Source organism: Hemicordylus capensis, chromosome 3 (genome assembly GCF_027244095.1).
Source record: "Hemicordylus capensis ecotype Gifberg chromosome 3, rHemCap1.1.pri, whole genome shotgun sequence".
Classification (NCBI taxonomy): domain Eukaryota; kingdom Metazoa; phylum Chordata; class Lepidosauria; order Squamata; family Cordylidae; genus Hemicordylus; species Hemicordylus capensis.
The window spans coordinates 31,839,764-31,861,278 of NC_069659.1; the positions used below are offsets into that span (position 1 = coordinate 31,839,764).

Genomic DNA, 21,515 nt, shown 5'->3' on the forward strand with positions numbered 1-21,515 from the left:
ATGCATGGGTTCTTGAGGGCACAAACAGCAGCTGAACTCACAAGAATGTCAGAATATAAAACAGGTATATTTATGCAAATATGCATTAGCAGAAACATTTCAACACACAACTTAACATGTTCTCATCCCACATATTTCTTTCCCCACTCCCTGCTCTGTCTCTAAAGCAGGTCATGCCCAGAGCAGCGCAGGCAACCACATCATCCAGGACAGAATAAAGGAGATTTGGGGGGCCCCAGGGGGTGTAAAGGTCCTGAACTTAGGCCCAGAAATCCAGTGGAGAGAGATCCTCTGAAGCATCACAAAGACCCTGCCTAGACCAAGACGTCCCTCCAAATTGGATGGCCAAGCAAGAAGGAGACTGATCAGGGAAGCAACCAAGAGGCCAATGGCAACTTTGAAAGAACTTAAGTAATTGTGGTGACATCTGAACTGCGTGACATCTGAACTGGCCCATTACATCACCTGTGTGACTGAAGGGGTCCATTGCTTACAATAGTGCATGCAACCTGGGTAAATATCTGAACCTGGGCAAAGGTAAACGGATATGTCTATAGACTCATTCAGACGTTAATAAAAAGAAAGCTGCACTTGAGCACAACCTCCAAAAGCTTACTGGCAGTCCCACCCAACGCGCCAATCATAAATAAATACAGTTGTCCCTCGCCAATCACAGTTTTCCCAATCGCAGATTTGAGTGTCTGCAACTGGGAAATTGTGACTGACCTTGCCAACTGCGACCTGAATATTCGCAGGTTGGTGAGGTTTTCTTTTCCAAAAATTGGGGTTTTGGGGGGTCAGGGGGTCATTTCCGGGGGACAGAGTTGATTTTCGGGGGGCAGGGATATTTTCCCCTGTTTTAAACTGTATTTTGCAGCTGCAAAAATGACTGCGATTCCCCATACCCCCTGTTTTCCATTGATTTCAATGGCTCTCCAACTGCGAATTCGCCAACCGTGAGGGTTTCCTGGAGCAGAAACCTTGCAGTTGGCAAGGGATGACTGTATATGCAGGACTTCCAGTAAGCTTTTGGAGGCTGTAAGTGGGTATAACCACCTTTTAAAATAACATCTGAAGGAGATTTATATGAAACTGGTTCCCAGCCTCCCATCTCAGTCTAGTGTGACCAAGAAAAAGGACCCAGGTCTATGAAGATAGAGGCTGGGTTGGTTTTCAAAGGTTCCCCCTGACTTCTGTGTAACAATATGCACACACACACAAACCCCCACACCCACCCACACCAGCCTACTGCCGGTTGTTAGACTACAGCCATAATCTCTGGCTACGGGCCATTGTGGCTGGGGATGCTACAAGTTTTAGTTACAGAGCCTCAACTGGCTATCCTGGATGCACACAGGACATGTTAACACATTTTTGTGTTAAATACGGTTAACATAAAAAGCAGTTTTAACTCCAAATCGTTTAACTTTTAATTGCCTAGCCTTTGGCATGGTGGTATATACATCAAATAAATAAACAAACTAACAATAAAATAAAATGAAAAATAACTAGAGATGCCAGGAACTGAACCTGAGGCCTTTTACATGCAGCTATGGGTCTTCCCATATACCACCTTAAGTGGTGCAGTGAGGAAATGCTTGACTAACAAGCAGAAGGTTGCCGGTTTGAATCCCCGCTGGTACTGTATTGGGCAGCAACGATACAGGAAGATGCTGAAAGGCATCATCTCGTGCACAGGAGGAGACAATGGTAAACGCCTACTGTATTCTACCAAAGAAAGCCTCAGGGCTCTGTGGGCGCTAGGAGTTGAAACTGACTTGATGGCACACTTTACTTTATGAACCTTCCCATACAGGAAAGACTGTGAAATCTGTTTGTAGTGAGCACTGATACTGTAGTCTGTAAGTGATGATCTACTTACAATAGGGTGCACAGTAATTCCGATGTGGAAGGGGTCAAGTGTGAAGCAACCCTTCATCCCAGTTTCGGAAACCAAACCTGGCCACTCCTATCAGCAATTATCCTATTTCACTAAAGAGCATTCTATAAATTCATGCAAGAACTAATGAGCCTTCTATACATATACAATTACGACCCCTAGTGGTCTGGTGTGCTAAAATCTCATTTCACTCATAGGTAAATCAATTTGAGTGGCAATATGATTGTCGATACAATCTAGTGGGACAGCTGGAACAGTGTGAAAAAGCCTGGAATGGCCCCCTAACAGTCAAACTGCATCCCCAAAAAGGTGGTATGTGCTTCAGACACTGAAGAACAATAATGTAGCAATGAAATACTTCCAATGTTACACTTTTATTAATCCCTATGAGGGGTGTAGCAAGGTTGGAGTGGGCCCAGAGACAAGATTTTAAAATGCCCACCCCACCTCACTGAAGCTCAGCTCATGAAGTAAAGAAATCTTAAATGAAGCTGAATAGTGGTAACGAAAAGCATAGTAAAATTTTTATATATATATATATATATATATATATAGTGGACGATACAAGTCATTTAATTGTACTAGAGAAAGACATGCTGTTCTGGTAGCTGCAGGTCTTAACACTCACATCAATTTCGGAGGATGAATACAACTGAAGGAAGCCCGGGTGAGTGCGCGGCTGGGGGAGTCAGTCATGTGACTTCCCTCTGGGGGACCCCCCAAGGCAGTGGGCCCCCAGACAACTGTCTCCCCTTGCCCTATTATAGTTACGCTCCTGATCCCTACCATGCCAAAAACAGGACTGGACTGGAATAATGGCCTGAAATAGCCCAGAACAGTCTCCAAACGACAGAATTCCATGCCCAAAACAGTCCCCTGGAACAGAAAATTGTAGCACTGAAATATTTCCAACATTACACTTTTTTTGAACCCCTTCTGTGCAAAATATGGACTAGAATGGTGCAACCGCCTGAAACAGCCCAGAACAGCCCCCAAACTGTCAAGCTGCATCCCAAAACCAGTGGAATGGGTTCCGGGCTATTTCAGGCCATTGCTCCATTCCAGTCCATTTCTGGTACTGAAGGGATTAATAAAGATGTGATATGGGGAATATTTGAGTACTACAATATTCTTCTCCAGTGTCTGCAGCCTATTCCACTAGTTTGGGATTGCAGCTGGACTGTCAGGGGGCCTTTCTGGGCTGTTTCAAGCTGTTCCACCATTCAGACTCTGAAGAGGTTAATAAATGTCCAATAGCCCAGGCTTTTGTAAGCTGTTCTGGGCCATTCCGGTCCATTTTTGGCTGTGAAAGGGTTAATGAAAGGGTAATCTTGGAAATATTTCAGTGCTAGAATATTGTTCTCCAGTGTCTCTAACACATCCCTCTGGTTTTGGGACCGAGTTTATTTTTTAAAGCCACCTAATGGCACAGCGGGGAAGTAACTTGCCTAGGGAGCAAGAGGTTGCTGGTCCGAATGTCTCCCTATATCAGGCAACAGTGATATAGGAAGATGCTGAAAGGCATCATGTCATGGGAGATGGCAATGATGAAGCCCTCCTGTATTCTACCAAAGAAAACCACAGGGCTCTGTGGTCGCCAGGAGTCGACACTCACTCAATGGCACAACTTTACTTTTTATTTTTTAAGGGTCGTTTGGCTTTCATCCAGACTGAATGAAAGTTCCAGTTTCAAAAGTTTCAGTTTTTTATTGTTGGATATCAGAACTTTGGACCTGGTGTCAAATGCACTCTCTTCTTTATTCATATGTCTCCAGGGAATATCATATGTCTCCAGGGGAGAGTTCAAACAGATTCGGTGACACAATCTAATTACACAGCTACAGAAGTCAGTCCTGCCCCTTTCAAATTAAGTTTAAGCTCCAGCCCCACACTGCACTGTGTGACCCCCACAATACATTTATATTGTTATTCTCCAGACATGACTGTAGTTTCAGCAAGCTACGTAAAAAGACAACCAGCTTAAAAACAACAGATCAATACAAAATATAAAACTCTACCCTAAAACAATAGCCACGTAATGGCATAGCAGGCGATCGACTTGATTAACAAGTCAGAGGTTGCCGGTTCAAATCCCCGCTGCTATGTTTCCTAGACTATGGGAAACACCTATATCAGGCAGCAGCGATATAGGAAGATGCCGAGAGGCATCATCTCGTACTGATGATGAGATGGAAATGGTAAACTCCTCCTGCAGTCTACCCAAAAACCCACACGGCTCTGTGGGTGCCAGGAGTCGACACTGACTCAATGGCACACTTTACATTATCCTAAAACAATAATAATTGTAATTGGAAAAGAAACGTCCTCTAGTCCATAAGTATTATTTTTATTTTTAAATTATATAATAATATATAGAGAGACAGATAGATATGTTCGTGTAAGTGTGTGTATAATATTATATCTAATAATATAATGATAATAATTATGGATCAAAAGTCGGTAGAATGCAGATCAAGTAGCCGAAGATCTCACAGCAGAAGACGCAGCAGCAACACACCCCGAAAAGGCTCTCTCTCGCGTTCCCCGATCTCTTCCAAGAAGGAGGGAGGGGCTTGTGGGTGGGCGGGGCTTCTGAGCCCGCCGAAAGAGAAAATTGTGCGGCTGGGTTGTGCTGTGACGCGCTCTCCGTGCGCCCGGCTCCTCCTCCGGCGTCGCGTTTGCACCGGAGGAAGCGTGCTTGTGCCAGCCCGGACCATGCCAGCAGGACCGAAGGGGAAAGAAAGCGGGATGGAGAAAGCCGGAGGGGTCTTCGGGGGGCCGATCCTTGATCCAGTGCGTAGCTTCGAGCGCTGGAAAAAGAAACACGTCAAGCGCAAGCAGAAGCTTCAGCGCAAGCAGAAAAAGCGGCCCGAATGGGAGCTGGAGAGGGAGCGGATCGCCGGGTTGGAGCAGCGCTACTCGGAGGTAAGACGCGTGGGGCGAGGCTGTGCTGCCCTGAGACCTGTTTGGCGCTGCCGGGTACCGTTGAGCATGTGCAGAGTGCCTTACCTCACCGCCAGGGAGCTGCATATCCGGGGCTCCTGAAAGTCTGATTCGTTTTCAGCACAACCGTGTGGGTGTTTTCTTCGACATGAGCTCGGCTGCCTTCAGTGCAGATTAGTTGGCGTAGTTCCGTGGTAGAGCAGCAGATGCTTTGCCTGCAGAAAGTTTCAGGTTTGGTGCTTAGTGTCTGGAACAGGCTCTGCCTGAAACCCTGGAGAGCAGAGCTGCTGCTAGTCAGTGTAGTAGACGCATGTCTCCCAATCTTGTTGACCAGGAGCTGGCTGGATGGCTGCCTAAACTAGTGTAGATCCTCTGGCTGGATGAGAAACGCTGGTGTAGGCGCCGTGGCACAAGCCTCAATGAAACAATGGTCAGATCCACGGTAAGGCAGCTTCATATGTTCACAACTGTGTATAAGGATTATAATAGGGGTAATCTCTTCCCCAAATCTTGGGTCCTCAGATGTTGTTGGATAACAGTTCCCGTTAATTGTAAACTGCCCAAAGAAGCATGTTTTGGGTGGTATAAAAATATGTTTAATCATCATCATCATCATCATCATCATCATCATCATCAACTCCACTCATAATGTCCTTTGAGCATTGTGACTGGGGATGATGGGAACTGTAGTGCAACATCTGGGGGCCCAAGGTTGGAAATACCCGGATCATGGTCTTATATTGGTATAATGTTTCCGAATGCTGGAGCCCACCTCAGGGGTGTACCAAGCTTGGAGTGGGCCTGGAGACAAGATTTTAAAATGCTCTCCCCCCCCCCCCAATGCAGCTCATGAAGTAAAGAAATCTTAAATGATGTTGAATAGTGGTAACAAAAAGCTTAGTACAGATGATGCAGGTCATTTAATGGTACGAGAGAAAGACATGCTGTTCTGGTAGCTCCAGATCTTAACACTCACATCAATTTCAGAGGATGAATACAATTGAAGGAAGCCCGGGCGGGTGTGCAGCTGGGGGAGTCAGTCATGTGACTTCCCTTGGGGGGGGGCAAGGCATTGGGCCCCCAGACAACTGTCTCCCCTTGCCCTATTATAGTTACATTCCTGGTCCACCTTTAAGAACATAAGAATGGCCCTGCTGGATCAGGCCCAAGGCCCATCTAGTCCAGCATCCTGTTTCACACACTGGCCCACCAGATGCCTCTGAGGAGCTCACAGACAAGAGGTGAGGGCATGCCCTCTCTCCTGCTGTTACTCCCCTTCAACTGGTACTCAGAGGCATCCTGCCTTTGAGGCTGGAGGTGGCCCACAGCCCTCCGACAAGTAGCTGTTGATAGACCTCTCCTCCATGAAGTTATCCAAACCCCTCTTAAAGCCATCCAGGTTCTTGGCTGTCACCACATCTTGTGGCAGAGAATTCCACAAATGGATTATGTGTTGTGTGAAAAAGTACCTCCGTTTGCAGGTCCTAAATTTCCTGGCAATCAAATTCATGGGATAACCCCTGGTTGTAGTGTTATGTGAGAGGGAGAAGAATTTCTCTCTATCCCCTTTCCACACACCATGCATGATTTTATAGACCTCTGTCATGCCCAAAACTTATGTCTCTGAGTGGTTTACAATAAAAAATACAAACAAAACAAAATTTTAGAAGGTTAAAAAACATTATAAAATGTTTTTATAACCTGGTGGCGCAGTGGTAAAACTGCCGCCCTGTAACCAGAAGGTTACAAGTTCGATCCTGACCAGGGGCTCAAGGTTGACTCAGCCTTCCATCCTTCCGAGGTCGGTAAAATGAGTACCCAGAATGTTGGGGGCAATATGCTAAATCATTGTAAACCGCTTAGAGAGCTCCGGCTATAGAGCGGTATATAAATGTAAGTGCTATTGCTATTGCTATTATAATTTAAAATTTAAAACAATGTTAAAAACTATTCATACAGTATCAAATCAAAAGCCTGGGTGAACAGATGTGTCTTAACTGCCTTTTAAAAAGTTGTCAGAGATGGGGAGGCTCTTATTTCAATATAAGAGAATCACTAAAGTGAGTTGCTGCCCAAGTATTGAGAGAAGAATAAACAAAGCCTATGCAGGCATTCTTATAACTATGTACATGGTTATGTCACAACCTTGTAAGCCAGAGGTGGCCAAACCAGTCACTGGAGATGATGGGAGTTGTAGTTCAGCAACAGCTGGAGGACTAGGTTTGCCCACCCCTGTTGTAAGCCCTACCCTCTGCATTGACACACTATGTAAACCTGCCCCCTGCTGACCACAAAAATAGCTATCTGAAGCTCTGATGCCAGCGTTCCTAATAATTGGGAGAATCTTGTCAGTAGGATATGGGATTACGTAGCACGGACACAGGCCTTACCAGGCAGTGTTATAACCATCTGCACCAGGGGGTTCCCAGTGTTGGGGATTCAACATCCACCATCCCCAGCCGCAGTGTCTGAAGGCCTCAAAGTTGGGGACCTCTGATGTTTCTCAACCTTGTAAGTAGCAAGTGTTCCCTTTCTGAAAAAATTAAGAAGTACTTCAGTTTTCCAATATATTTTATATTTACAGTAATGTATGCCATATGGTGGAGAAGGGCTGTGTATATAGGACAACATACCTGCCAAAATGTTCACCTGAATGGGAAAATAGGGGCATGTTGGCAGGTATGGGACCATGATGTGACAGATGTCTGATCTAGTCTGAATAGGGTTGCCACTGTTTACACCTGAGGTGCACAACTCAAGTACAGGTTGAGTATCCTTTATCCGGACATCCGAAATGTGGAATGCTCCAAAATCCAGACACCATGCCATAACAAAAACAAAAAATAAAACGCCTCTGCTCACTCGCTCACAGATTCCCAATTTTGCTGCTTGTAAACATGCAGTCAAAACTTACTTATTTCAGAAGGCTGTTTTTATTTCAGGGGTTTTGTCTGTAATTCTCTCTAGTTGTGGCTCTGTTTTTATTGTGAATCTTTTAAATGTTTTTGATGTTTTCGCTCTGGTGCTAGAGGGAAAAGGAAACCCCCTCCTCCACTCCCTGTTCAGTTTGGCACATCTTTTGGCGCTCTGGATCCCCAAGATATCTCATTATGCAAATATTCCAAAATCCAGAAAAGTCTGGATAAGGGATACTCAACCTGTATATACCTGGGCTGGAAGGTGATGTTGGCCAAGGCTAAGAAGACTGAACCCAGTGTGGTACAAAGTTTTCATCAATTTTTTGCCACCATTTTGAGAAGAGGAAGGGGATGGGGGAGAGACAGACAGGAAAAGAGAGAGATGGTACTAATTCTAGGTGATAAACCACAGTGCAGGAAGGCAGACAGACACGCTTTTCTGTGTCCTCCTGCTCTCCCTCTTGTCTTTGTGTGTCTTGTGTATACCCATGGTTACAAGTATTACAATAGCAATAGCACTTACATCTATATACCGCTTTATAGCCGAAGCTCTCTAAGCGGTTTACAATGATTTAGCATATTGCCCCCAACATTCTGGGTACTCATTTTACCGACCTCGGAAGGATGGAAGGCTGAGTCAACCTTGAGCCCCTGGTCAGGATCGAACTTGTAACCTTCTGGTTACAGGGCAGCAGTTTTACCACTGCGCCACCAGGGGCTCAACATTGAATATGGTGTAGATCAGGGATTCTCAATGTTGGGTCCCCAGATGTTATTGGACTTCAACTCCCATAATCTCCAGCCCTAGTTGCTTTTGGTTGGGAATTATGGGAGTTGAAGTCCAATAACATCTGGGAACCCAGCATTGAGAATCCCTGGTGTAGATGGTACATGGTTACAATGACACCCAAATACAGGTAAAATACTCAGCAATTATAGTTACCCAGTTAGGTGACCACCAGTGTTCCCTGTAACAGGGATTCCTGCTTAGTTATATGCTGTTTTGAGTTTGTGCAGGAAAATGGGATAGAAATGAGTTAAACAATGAGATTAAAATGGGATAAATACTCTAGTAGGGTTGCAAGCTCTGATCAATAGTAAATTAATCACAACTAAAACTTTAATTGATCAGTGGGAGCACGTTTAATTGAAGGCAAGTTTTGGTTGGGTTGCGGCACAATTCATTTTTTAAAGGGTATTTGGTTCTGGTATGTTGTAATAGGAAAAAAAGAGAGGACTTTCCTTTCAAACAATAGCCCAGTTCCGTGAAGAACTGCATGCATGGGATACACGGGAGGAGAATAGGATCACTCTCTCTTCGTATTCCTTCCTCTCCTGACCTCCATAGCCCCATTCAGACATTATGCTGTACAAATGTACAGATATCTGTACACTTGTATATGGGTTTGTGTGAATGACTGTACCTATGTTCATTTAAAAAGTGTGATCCCATGTGATTGGTAATTGTCCTGCTTTAGCCCCACCTCCAGGCACATGGGAGAAGGGATTAGAGGATATATAAAAAGATCCTGCCTAAGCTTTAAAATGTATCCTGTTGTCTGGAGGATACACAAGGCAGTTTATAGCTTCTATTTGGGGGATGGGGCTGTTGCTCAGTGGTAGAGCATCTCCTTTGCATGCAGAAGGTCCCAGGTTCAATCCCAGCATATCCAGGTAGGCCTTGGAAAGACTCCTGCCTGAAAACTTGGAGAGCCTATGCTTGTTAGTATAGAGTCAGACAATACTGAGCTAGATGGACCAGTGGTCTGACTTGGTATAAGGCAGCTCCCTAAAGGCTCTTTGGGGAAGAGAGTTAGTCTTATGGTAGCAAGCATGGATTGTCCCCTTTACTAAGCAGGGTCCAGTCTGGTTTGCATTTGAATGGGAGACCACAGGTGAGCACTGTAAGATACTCCCTTTAGGGGATGGGGGCTCCTCTGGGAAGAGCACCTGCATGCTTGCATGCAGAAGGTTCCAAGTTCCCTCCCTGGCATCCCCATGGTGGGCTGGGAGAGACTCCTGCCTGCAACCTTGGAGAAGCCGTTGCCTGTGTGTGTAGACAATACTGAGCTAGACAGTCTGACTCGGTATAAGGCAGCTCCCTATATTCCTAAATCAAGCAATAGATTGTGCTGTTGAGTCAGTGTTGACTCCTGGTGACCACAGAGCCATGTGGTTTTCTTGGTGGGGTGCAGGAGTAGTTTACCATTGCCTTCTCTGGTGCAGTATGAGAGGATGCCTTTCAGCACCTTCCTCTATCGCTGCTGCCCGCTATAGGAGTTTCCCCTGTTCTGGGAAACACACTAGTGGGGATTTGAACCAACAGCCTCCTGCTCTCTACAGAATAATAAATAGTATTTGCATTCTAGCAGAAATAATCAATTAACAAATGAAAGGAAACTGAAAACAAGCTTTAAAAAAGGCAGCAATGGCTCAGGTTCATATTACAAGTGGTTTCCTCAAAATCCCTGTTGAAATTATAGTGTCTTTGCTGCTCAACTAAAAGTAGTCAGTGATGGGGCCAGTTGGCCCTCTCTTAGAAAACTCTTCTAAATTTTCAGCTCTATGGCAGAAACAGCCCACCTCAGGTATTTGACTAGCATACATCTGATGTTGTGGAGACCTGAAGCAGTGCCTTCAAGGAAGAGCAGAGTGTTTAGGCAGGCTCATGTGGGGAAGTGATTCTTGAGATAGGCAAGGCTCCAAAGATAGGCTTGCTGATTCCTTGAGATAAGCACCACAGTTAATTCCTGAGACAGCACCCAAAGTGAAATGTACTCAAGTCTTTAGAGAATATCTACAGTGCGCCGGTTCAGGTGTCACACAGAACCATGGTTATTTTATCTCGGTTTATTTCAGTGAAGTTGATTAGAATTAATCTATATTTATGGATTATGCTCAGGCTTCAGAACCAATCTTGGTTTGTTACTAACCTAATCAGAAGTAGAATTATTCCAAGGCTCGTGCAGGCAAGGGAGTGCATTTCCTGAGGTTAAAGATATTTGGAACCCAGCTTTAACCGTGATTCTGTGCAACGTCTACACTGGCCTACATATAGAAGCACAGTTATTCTCTCTTTCCAGGGAAGCCTAGGGCTAGGCAGGATGGAATAGGGGTCTCTGACAGACACTTAGCAACATCTCATCAAACTGAAATTCCTACAGTTCTTTTGGGGAAATAGTTAAAAACCAATACAGGTTTGTAGAGTAGAGAGATCCCTCGTGTTTCAGGGTTATCATTGTAGCTTTCTTTGTCGCTTGTTGTTGTTTCCCCCAATTTCCCAGGCCCATTTTCAGGCTTCAAGATAGCAGGCATGTAACATAGAAAGTTACCTTATACTGAGTCAGACCCTTGGTCCATCTAGCTCAGTACTGGTCTTGTGGTAGCAAGCATGACTTGTCCCCTTAGCTAAGCAGTGTCCACCCTGGTTGCATATGAAAGGGAGACTAGAGGTGTGAGCACTGTAAGATATTCCCCTTAGGGGATGGAGCCGCTCTGGGAAGAGCAGAAGCGTCCTATGTTCTTATGTACTGTCCACTAGGGATGTGCACGAATAACGATTTGAAGGGTGATTTGTAACACATTCCCTGCACCTTTAAAATGGAGGAGAGCGAGTGCATACCTGCTCCCCCTCCGCTTGCCGCCACTTCCTGGATTGGCGGCGCTCCTCCCAGCTATCTTGGCGTGCCAGCATTGTGCTGCCCCTGTGTGATGCCGGCATGCATGTAGCCTCAGTGCACCCACGGCAGCCGTTTGTGTGGTCAGCATGCGAATGGCTGCCATGCATGCACTGAGGCCATGTGCGAGCTGGTGTTGCACGGGGGCAGCTGCGGGAGAGCACTGCCAGGGCACCAAGATAGCAGGGAGAGCTGCTGCCCATTCAGGAAGTGGCACTGAGTGGTGGGGAAGCAGGTATGCGCCTGCTCTCCTCTGTTTTAGAAGCTCAGGGGATGTGCTACAAATCACCCTTTGAATTGTGATTCACGTACTCGTATTGGACAGAACACTTTGTAGAAGCCTTGGCTGGTTAAATGCACTTTTCAGCTTCAATCTGCATATCTGTTAACGTACTCAAAGCATACTATATTGTTTAGAATTACCTAATACTGCTGTTTTCCAGAAGCGACTGCATGTCTTCTAGGAAGTAATTTCCACCTGTCCATGCATTTGAAGACATTGATTGATTAAGTGCTGTCAAGTCGGTGTCGACTCTTAGCGACTACATAGATAGATTCTGTCCGGGATGATCTGTCTTCAACTTGGCCTTTAAGGTCTCTCAGTGGTACATTCATTGCTGTCGTGATCGATTCCCTCCACCTTGCTGCTGATTGTCCTCTTCTTCTCTTTCCTTCAACTTTCCCCAGCATTATGGACTTCTCAAGGGAACTGGGTTTTCACATTATGTGTCCAGAGTATGATAGTTTGTGCCTGGTCATTTGTGCCTCGAATGAAAATTCTGGATTGATTTGTTCTATGACCCATTTGTTTGCTTTCCTGGCTGCCCATGGTATCCTCTAAAGTCTTCTACAGCACCAATGTTCAAAAGCGTCAATACTTTTTCTATTGTGTTTCTTCAGAGTCCAGCTTTTGCATCCATAGAGTGTCATGGGAAAAACCATTGTCTGAACGATTCTAATCTTTGTAGGTATAGACATGTCATGGCATCTAAATATCTTTTCCAAGGCCTTCATTGCAACCCTATCAAGTGCTAGTCTGCAGAAAGTAATGGAGACATTATTTTCATTTTTATTTAATATTTGTAAAATGGCTTTCTCCTACTCTGAAGCTTATTTCCTAAGAAGGGCAGTGGTTTTTTTTTTTTTTAGCTTACCCTGAAATTAAATTAAAACCGTGCATAGAATTGGTATTGTGATGATTACTCTACATGCCAATAATGGGATTTCGAATCAGAGGCATATGCCACTATGAGAAACTCGCTGAGTACAAAAACAGCAACTGCTTTTAATTTATATGTATATCTTTATCCCAAGAGTGGATATGATTAGTCAAATTTACTATGAGGACATATCTGAGAGCTTTAAGAATTCTAAGTGTGGTAGATCTGTCATCAGTTTTTATCTCTGCAGTTAGACAGCCTCCTAATGAAAATTAGATGTCTGATTTGGGGGAAAGATAGCAGGTTGGAATATGCTGAGATAGCTTTTATCATTGACAAATGCGTGCTCACTCTTGCATCTCATGACTGTCTGGGGAGCTGCGATTATTTGTTGGATGCAGTTACTGTGTGTATATTTAGATGTACTGCAGATAATTCACCTTTGATGGCGTTGACTGACTGAAGTGAGATGTTTGTAGGATATATAGAAAATGTGAACAGATGGGCTGCAGGAACTGGGAGGGAAGAGATAAAGGGCCTGCTGAATTTCTTCAGATGTTGGCCTTACTTTCTTAAGCCTTTTGACTGTACATTTTATATGTTTTCATAAAACATTAAAATGCAACACAAACATCATAAAACAGAGGCAGAGAGCGACCAGTTAAAACAGCTTAAAACTGGCTGACATCCAGAATAGTGTTGTGCACGCTGAATAATTGTTCTCTGAGGAGGAGGGGTGAGTATCCCCCAGTCCTTCCTTTGCTCTGCAGCTACCTATGCTGCCTGAAAATATGTATTTGAGGGTCTCGCCGCTCTTGGGGACATATTTTTGGAAGGCACAGGAGCAGTGGTCCCTCTAATTTTTTTTTCCATCTCTGTGCGGAATGAGTTTTGTTCTGGGTGGCAGTATCAAGGCAGTGTGTGCACACGTGCATTCACAATGGGGCTTTCCTGATTCAACCTGAGCAGGGTCGAAAAAGAACTGAGTGGATATCCAAAAACTTGTGAGCACGGGCATGTGCGCATGCCTTAGAGGGAACAGTGCACAGGAGGCTGCAGAGGCGAGAGAGAGGTTTGACAGTAATTGGCCAGTTGATGAGGAGAGCTAGTCTTGTGGTAGTGAGCATGAATTGTCCCCTTTGCTAAGCAGGGTACAGCCTGGTTTGCATTTGAATGGGAGACTAGATGTGAGAACTGTAATATATTCCCCTTAGGGGATGGGGACGCTCTGGGAAGAGCATCTGCATGTTTGCATGTAGAAGGTTCCAAGGTCCCTTCTTGGCATCTCCAAGATAGGGCTGGGAGAGACTCCCATCTGCAACCGTCTGTGTAGACAACACTGAGATGGACCAATGGTCTGACTCGGTATAAGGCAGCTTCCTGTGTTCTTATGTTGGTCCTTCCCCCCATTGCTGTCTGAACCTGGGGCTGGCAAGGCAGCTAGAAGTACAAGCTCCCAAGGGAACCTTTGAACCAGCCCTACTCCTTCCTGGCCTCCCCCTCCTACTGAGTTTCCACTGTTGGGTGGGAAACTCTGAGGAGCCAGACGAGGACTCTGCCACCCTCCCACCTCTTGCCTCCATTCCTGAGGACAGGAGCAATAGATGGGGTTCTGTGGATGGGGCAGGAGCTTCAGTGCCCCAGGACTCCTCCGGGGCAGCTGTCTTTGGTTGCTCTGGATCTGAGGGATCAGGGAGCTTTCTTTGGAATTGGAGATCCATGCTGGAGTAGCTGCCGCCGCCTCCTCCTCCTCCTGCAGTGGAGTCTCCTCCTCCAGGTTGTGGTCAGGGTGAACCCTGACAGCTGCATGTGGAAAACGTTGCTTGGTGTATGCCATGTTAATCCGGACATTGGCCACTGTTTCTTTCATATTTCACTTGCTGTTTTAATAAGCTCTCTTCTTTGCTTGTTTTCAGATCAGTGCAAATGAAATTGTACGATTTTCAGATTTCCCTTTATCCAAAAAAACACTAACAGGTAAATATGATGCTTTCTCAAAGGTCATTACAACAGTCTTGGCAATGAGTTACTAGGCCACCCTAATCTCTGTTCCTGCTAAACAAACTTGTTATAAAGAGTCCCTGCCTTTTGGCCTAGAAGTGATTTATTTATTTTTACATGTATATCCTGCTCTTTCTCCAAGGAGCCCAGATCTGTGTACATTATCCTCAAAACAACCTTGTGAGGTAGGTTGGACTGAGAGAGAAATGACTGGCCCAGGGTCACCCAGTGAGTTTCATGGCTGAATAGGGATTTGAACTCTGGTCTCCCTGGTCCTAGTCCAACACTCTAACCCCTACACCAAACTGGCTCAGGCCAGTGATTGTTACTTAACTGCAGTTACCTGCACTGTTATTTACAAGCCTGCTTGATTAGCAGGTTAAGTGTTGTTTGTAAATGCCAAAGTAATAAGGGCTGCTTTAGTCCAAACTGAGATTTCCTATATGGAAGTCATGTCCACATAGGGTCTTGCATGAATCTCAATGTCGTTTCTCATGCTAGACAAATGTACATGTTTTTGCACTGCATATATATGTGGTGATATAGATATAGATATATATGTGGTGCATTTATTACAGCAGGACTTATCTCAGGTGCCAGGGAACCGTGGTGCCTCAAATTTAACTGTGGTGCTTATACTAGGATATTCAGAGATAAAGTGTGCCATCGGGTCGGTGTCCACTCCTAGCGACCACAGAGCCCTGTGGTTGTCTTTGGTAGAATACAGGAGGGGTTTACCATGCCTCCTCCCTCACAGTATGAGGTGATGCCTTTCAACATCTTCCTATATCGCTGCTGCCCAATATAGGTAAAGTGTGCTGTCAAGTCGATTTCAACTTTTGGCGCCCACAGAGCCCTGTGGTTTTCTTTGGTAGAATACAGGAGGGCTTTACCATTGCCTCCTCCCACGCAGTATGAAATGATGCCTTTCAGCATCTTCCTATATGGCTGCTGCCCGATATAGTACCAGTGGGGATTTGAACCGGCAACCTTCTGCTTGTTAGTCAAGCATTTACCCACTGCGCTACAGTGGGGATTCGAAACAGTAACCTCATGCTTGCTAGGCAAGTCATTTCCCGCTGCACCATTAGGTGGCATTCAGAAGTAGAGTTAAGAGTTATTTAATAAAATCTTTGTGTTCTAAATGTAAAGGAAAAGCCAAATTACCTCCCTCCTTCACAGTAGCCTTCACCAAGTCCTATAATTTTGTCCAGTCTCTTTTGTCTGGTTCCTAAGTTGGGTCCTAAAACCAAAGACAACTTTTCAAGGCCTGTGTTATTCCTGACAAACTACACACAAGATTCAGTAAGCATTTATTGTCTTTAACTTTGTTTTTAGTGACACTTTCTCTATTTTACATATAAAAACACAGTCCTGCAAAGAATTCATTTGTAACGCACTGGAACCAAAATAAAAATTCCTCTCTTTTTGTTTGAAAAATTGTCTTTGTCTGATTGCCAATCAGTGATTCTTGACTTCACGCAGGTGATGAAGTGAATGGCTCTTTACAAGCATGTAGAAATGGAGGATTTCTCTTGCTTTTTTTGGTCTTCCATATACTAGGTTTGCAGGAAGGTCAGTATCGGATGGTGACTGAAATCCAGAGGCAGACTATAGGCTTGGCGTTACAAGGTAAAGATGTGCTGGGAGCTGCAAAGACAGGATCAGGAAAAACGCTGGCTTTCATTGTACCTGTAAGTAATGAATCTCCTCACTGGGTATCATGTTGCAAACTATTATGTGTTGTGTTTTTGTTAATCAGCAGCCAAGTCAGATTCAGAGCATGCTTGCAAAATGATTTCCAGCTAGGGCCTCACATAGTACTGATCATTTACAGGTGTGTATAAGTGTGGCAGGATAAAGTGGTTTTGTGTGGCTGACGTTGGTGTTGACCTAAGAGAGTTCTTATTCTGCCCTTTTTGGCCTAATTCTAATTAGAGTTTTGTGACTGTTCAGGCTCTGGAAGCATTATACCGCCAGCAGTGGACTCCTATGGATGGGCTTGGAGTTCTGATCATCTCACCCACTAGAGAACTGGCATATCAGACTTTTGAGGTTCTGCGTAAGGTGGGGAAGAACCACGATTTTTCAGCAGGTCTTATCATCGGTGGAAAGGTTTGCTCCTGTTTTGTTCTCATTGTTTAACGTGTGTGTGTGTGTGTATTCTAGTGAGATAATCTTTCTTAAAATTCCTGCATTTGTTGATTTTGGTGCATTTCTCCCTTGTTTCCTGTCCTTACAGTGAGGGAAATAAGTATTTGATCCCCTGCTGATTTTGTCCATTTGCCCTCTGACACAGAAATGACCAGGCTATAATTGGAATGGTAGGTTTATTGTAGCTGTGAGAGACAGAACAACAACAAACAAACCCTCAAAAGCCCAGTGCCCAAAAGTCAGTGATGGATTTGCTTTGTAGTGAGGGAAATAAGTATTCGATCCCTTCACAAAAGATGTCTTAGTACTTGGTGGCAAAACCCTTGTTGGCAATCACAGAGGTCAGACGTTTCTTGTAGTTGGCCACCAGGTTTGCACACAACCCAGGAGGGATGTTGTCCCACTCCTCTTTGCAGATCCTCTCCAAGTCAGAAAGGTTTCGAGGCTGATGTTTGGCAACCCGAACCTTCAGCTCCCTCCACAGATTTTCTATGGGATTAAGGTCTGGAGACTGGCTGGGCCACTCCAGGACCTTCATGTGCTTCTTCTTGAGCCACTCCTTTGTTGCCTTGGCTGTGTGTTTTGGGTCATTGTCATGCTGGAATACCCATCCACGACCCATTCTCAATGCCCTGGCTGAGGGAAGGAGGTGCTCACCCAAGATCTGACGGTACATGGTCCCGTCCATCGTCCCTTCGATGCGGTGAAGGTGTCCTGACCCCTTAGCAGAAAAACACCCCCAAAGCATAATGTGTCCACCTCCATGTTTGACGGTGGGGATGGTGTTCTTGGGCTCATAGGCAGCATTCCTCCTCCTCCACACACGGTGAGTTGAGTTGATGCCAAAGAGCTCGATTTTGGTCTCATCTGACCACAACACTTTCGCCCATTTCTCCTCTGGATCATTCAGATGTGCATTGGCAAACTGCAGACGGGCCTGTACATGTGCTGCCTTGAGCAGGGGGACCTTGCGGGCACTGCAAGATTTCAGTCCTTCACGGCGTAGTGTGTTACCAATTGTTTTCTTGGTGACTATGGTTCCAGCTGCCCTGAGATCATTGACAAGTTCCCCCCGTGTAGTTCTGGGCTGCTTTGTCACCGTTCTCATGATCATTGCAACTCCACGAGGTGAGATCTTGCATGGAGCCCCAGACCGAGGGAGATTAACAGTTATTTTGTGTTTCTTCCATTTGCGAGTTATCGTGCCAACTGTAGTCACCTTCTCACCAAGCTGCTTGGCGATAGTCTTGTAGCCCAGTCCAGCCTTGTGCAGGTCTACAACCTTGTCCCTGACATCCTTCGACAGCTCTTTGGTCTTGGGCATGGTGTTGAGTTTGGAAGCTGAGTGATTGCTTGCTTCTATGGACAGGTGTCTTTTATACAGGTACTGTAACAAGCTGGGATTAGGAGCACTCCCTTACAGAGGGTGTTCCTCATCTCAGCTCGTTACCTGCATATAGTGAAAAGACACCTGGGAGCCTGAAATCTTGCTGGTTGATAGGGGATCGAATACTTATTTCCCTCACTACAATGCAAATCCATCGCTGACTTTTGGGCACTGGGCTTTTGAGGGTTTGTTTGTTGTTATTCTGTCTCTCACAGCTACAATAAACCTACCATTCCAATTATAGCCTGGTCATTTCTGTGTCAGAGGGCAAACAGACAAAATCAGCAGGGGATCAAATACTTATTTCCCTCACTGTACTTTATGCTTTCCTGCCCTGCCATCTTTAAGAGGCTTTGATGGAAGGTTCTCTCTGCCCAGCTCCATCTTGGTTTGGAAGAGGACACTTAGGCTAAGCCTAACATAAGGATTGTCACCTTGTTTGAAAAGTATATTGAGATGTTCTGTTAAAGGATGTGTTATGGACATGGATTTATTTGAAAAACCCCTTCTGTAAGCACAACCTGTCTTATCAATGAATGGAGTTTGTGTAAGAACATTTTAATGGGGCTTGGACTAGTGAAATTCTGGGTATATTACTCATAAACAACCCACACTAGAACTTGTATACCTAGAGCATCTTTGAGGCAAGGACTAAGTTCTATAATGGCCTACATCCAGTTAGGTGTTGCATGAGTGCAATACTGTTGTGCTAGGATCTTGCACAAAGAAAGAATGTCTGTACCAGACCAGTTCTTGTGCAACATGTCAACCTCTTCCACAAGCACAACATCTTGCACAACAGGTTGCATAATGCCTTACACAGTGCATTCTGCAGCTTGGTGTGTCCTGTGATTGTGCAGCATTGTGGGGCACCACAACTTTGTGCAGCTCTGCAGATTTTTTAAGTCCATTTTCTTCTCTTGTTGTGTTAATGCAACACTAGTCTGGAAGTTAGCCAGTAAGGATAGCAAATCCAAATTTAAATAGCCTGAAAAATAAACAGTGCCCATTACTGGCTGCCCCATTGATTTTAAAATTTGCTCTCATTATTTAATCAACTACAGCTTTAATTGATTAATCATTCAGTTAAAGATGTACTTGAATGCACACTTATTTGTATGCATCTGATGAAGTGGGCTCTGCTCTGCAAAAGCTTATGCTGCAATATAGTTGTTGATCTGAAAGGTGTCGCAGACCATTTTGTTTGTGTTGACTTGGGAGTAGGTCCCATTGACCCAGTGGGGTACTTCCAATGAAACATGCATAGGTTTGGACTGCATGTTGATTGAAAGATGTAGCCTTAAAACACACACACAAACCCACACCCACACACCCCTATATCCAGTTAAAAATTGTCCCATATCTATGTACCCTGGCCGTTCAAAGTCATCCAGAACAAAAAAGAGTTAGTTATTAAAAACATGATACTTCATACTGGTAATAAGTGATAATTCAGTCATACAGCAAAAGGGCCCCATCTCTGCAACAGTTAATTACAGTTTCTATATCTAAAATGCTGGTTCTGACATTGGCGGGCATGAAAACAAGCTGCAATGTGTCTGTTGGAAATACCTTGATTAGGAACTGCTGTAATCTAATCTGGAAAGTTTTCTGCATGTAGTTGCACCTTCTATAGACCTAGTGATTTTCTCCATGCCATCATGAGAGATGTATATTCATGCAAAAGGTGTGTAATCACACGGGCATGATTCCAAGACCTGTGCTGTGAGCAGCTGCAGCTCAATTGGTTTGTTTGTTTACAGCAGAGCTCCCTGTGTGTGAGGTGTATAATCCAAAATGATGCATCTTAATCCCCAAATCTGTTTCATATTTCAGGATCTGAAACAAGAATCAAACAGAATCCACAATATAAATATACTCATATGTACTCCTGGTCGGCTTTTACAGCACATGGATGAAACATCATATTTCCATGCCTCTGATCTACAAATGCTAAGTAAGTAACATGTTGGATGGAACGTTTTTCTGTATGGGTTTAATGTGAATTCTGTTCTGTTCAGATATGGGGTTCTCTACAGTGAAAGCCTTTGCTGTTGCCTGAAATACCACAAAAACTCTGATGCATATATGAATCTGTCGCTTCTTGGAAAAAATTACATATATCTATCTTCAGAGCATGCATGGACCTTTATCTGAAATGGAAGTCAAGGTTAGTGGTGTGCCCGGACCGGTCCGGCGGCCATTCCAAAGAATGGCCGAACTGCCGGACCGGTCCGGCCCTGCCTGGTTCAGGTCCGGGTGGGGGGTATGCCCTTAAGGGCGGGAGGGCTTGCTTAGCCCTCCTGCCTCCTTGCCCCCGCCAGCGCCCGTATTTTCTAGTATAGGGGCGCTGGAAACCAGCCGCCCCCCCCGCGGCAGCGGCGAAAGAACTCCCCATGCCAGCCCTCCCTCCCTCCCAGCTAGCTGCCCGCCCGCCCTTCCGCCCTCCCGCCCGCTGCTCACCCGCTCACCGGATAGTAAACGAGAGGAGCTCCGGCACAGAGCTCCTCTCGTTTGGAAGGCCTCCGGCAGAATGGTGTTTTGCGCGCGCTGGGTAGACCGGGCCTACGATCGCCGGAGGCCCGGTCTACCCAGCGATCGGAGGCCCGGTCTACCCGGCCCTTTCCCAGCAGGTAGACCGGGCCTCCGGCGAACGGCGTGCTTTGTGGCGCGTGCAAAACACCATTCTGCCGGAGGCCTTCCAAACGAGAGGAGCTCTGTGCCGGAGCTCCTCTAGTTTACTATCCGGTGAGCAGCGGGCGGGAGGGCGGGAGGGCGGGCGGGCAGCTAGCTGGGAGGGAGGGAGGGCTGGCATGGGGAGTTCTTTCGCCGCCGCGGCAGCGGCGGTGGGGGGGGGGGCGGCTGGTTTCCAGCACCCCTATACTAGAAAATACGGGCGCTGGCGGGGGCAAGGAGGCGGGAGGGCTAAGCAAGCCCTCCCCGCCCTAAAAACAAGGCCCCCCTTCGGTGCCGGTCCGGACTTCTCCGGACCGTGCACATCACTAGTCAAGGTGGACACACCTGTTCATGTGGCTTAGTTCTTATAGTCCCATTCCAGCAGCTCAATCCTGTCCTGTGGCATGGAGCCCCCGAGGTTTGCTGGCTAATGAGGCAAGGCAGGGTTGGTTAGGCTAGCATCATGGGACTCATTGATCCAACAACAGCCACAGATAGACTGAGTTCTTACGTCCTTCTGAGCTTAGTCTGCCCCAGTTGGGCTCCACCTCCCTGCCTGGAGAGCAGCAACCTTAAAAGAGGCAGTCCTCTCCCTGAAGTCTGGTACTCCACTGCAACTGATCGTGCCTAGTCTGTCACTGACATTGATACACGGATATCAGGAAGGATGGTGGCATAGAATGAGTTGGGTCCCCCAGG

The 21,515-nt window shown here is 45.7% G+C and overlaps 1 protein-coding gene across 2 annotated transcripts in view; it reads left to right on the forward strand.

The window, feature by feature from the left end:
* Positions 1 to 4,519: 4,519 nt before the first annotated feature.
* DDX10 (DEAD-box helicase 10) overlaps positions 4,520 to 21,515 on the forward strand; it is a 300,200-nt gene continuing 283,204 nt past the window's right edge. The window contains exons 1-5 of one of the 2 annotated variants that reach the window (XR_008320238.1): positions 4,520 to 4,825; positions 14,515 to 14,575; positions 16,163 to 16,293; positions 16,556 to 16,714; positions 19,977 to 20,097. Coding sequence is in view for 1 of the 2 variants with exons in the window: in XM_053312440.1 (XP_053168415.1) it covers positions 4,616 to 4,825; positions 14,515 to 14,575; positions 16,163 to 16,293; positions 16,556 to 16,714; positions 19,977 to 20,097 (682 nt within the window). In the remaining variant the exon portion in view is untranslated. The remainder of the gene's footprint in view (positions 4,826 to 14,514; positions 14,576 to 16,162; positions 16,294 to 16,555; positions 16,715 to 19,976; positions 20,098 to 21,515) is intronic. The other variant, XM_053312440.1, reaches the window with a different exon arrangement.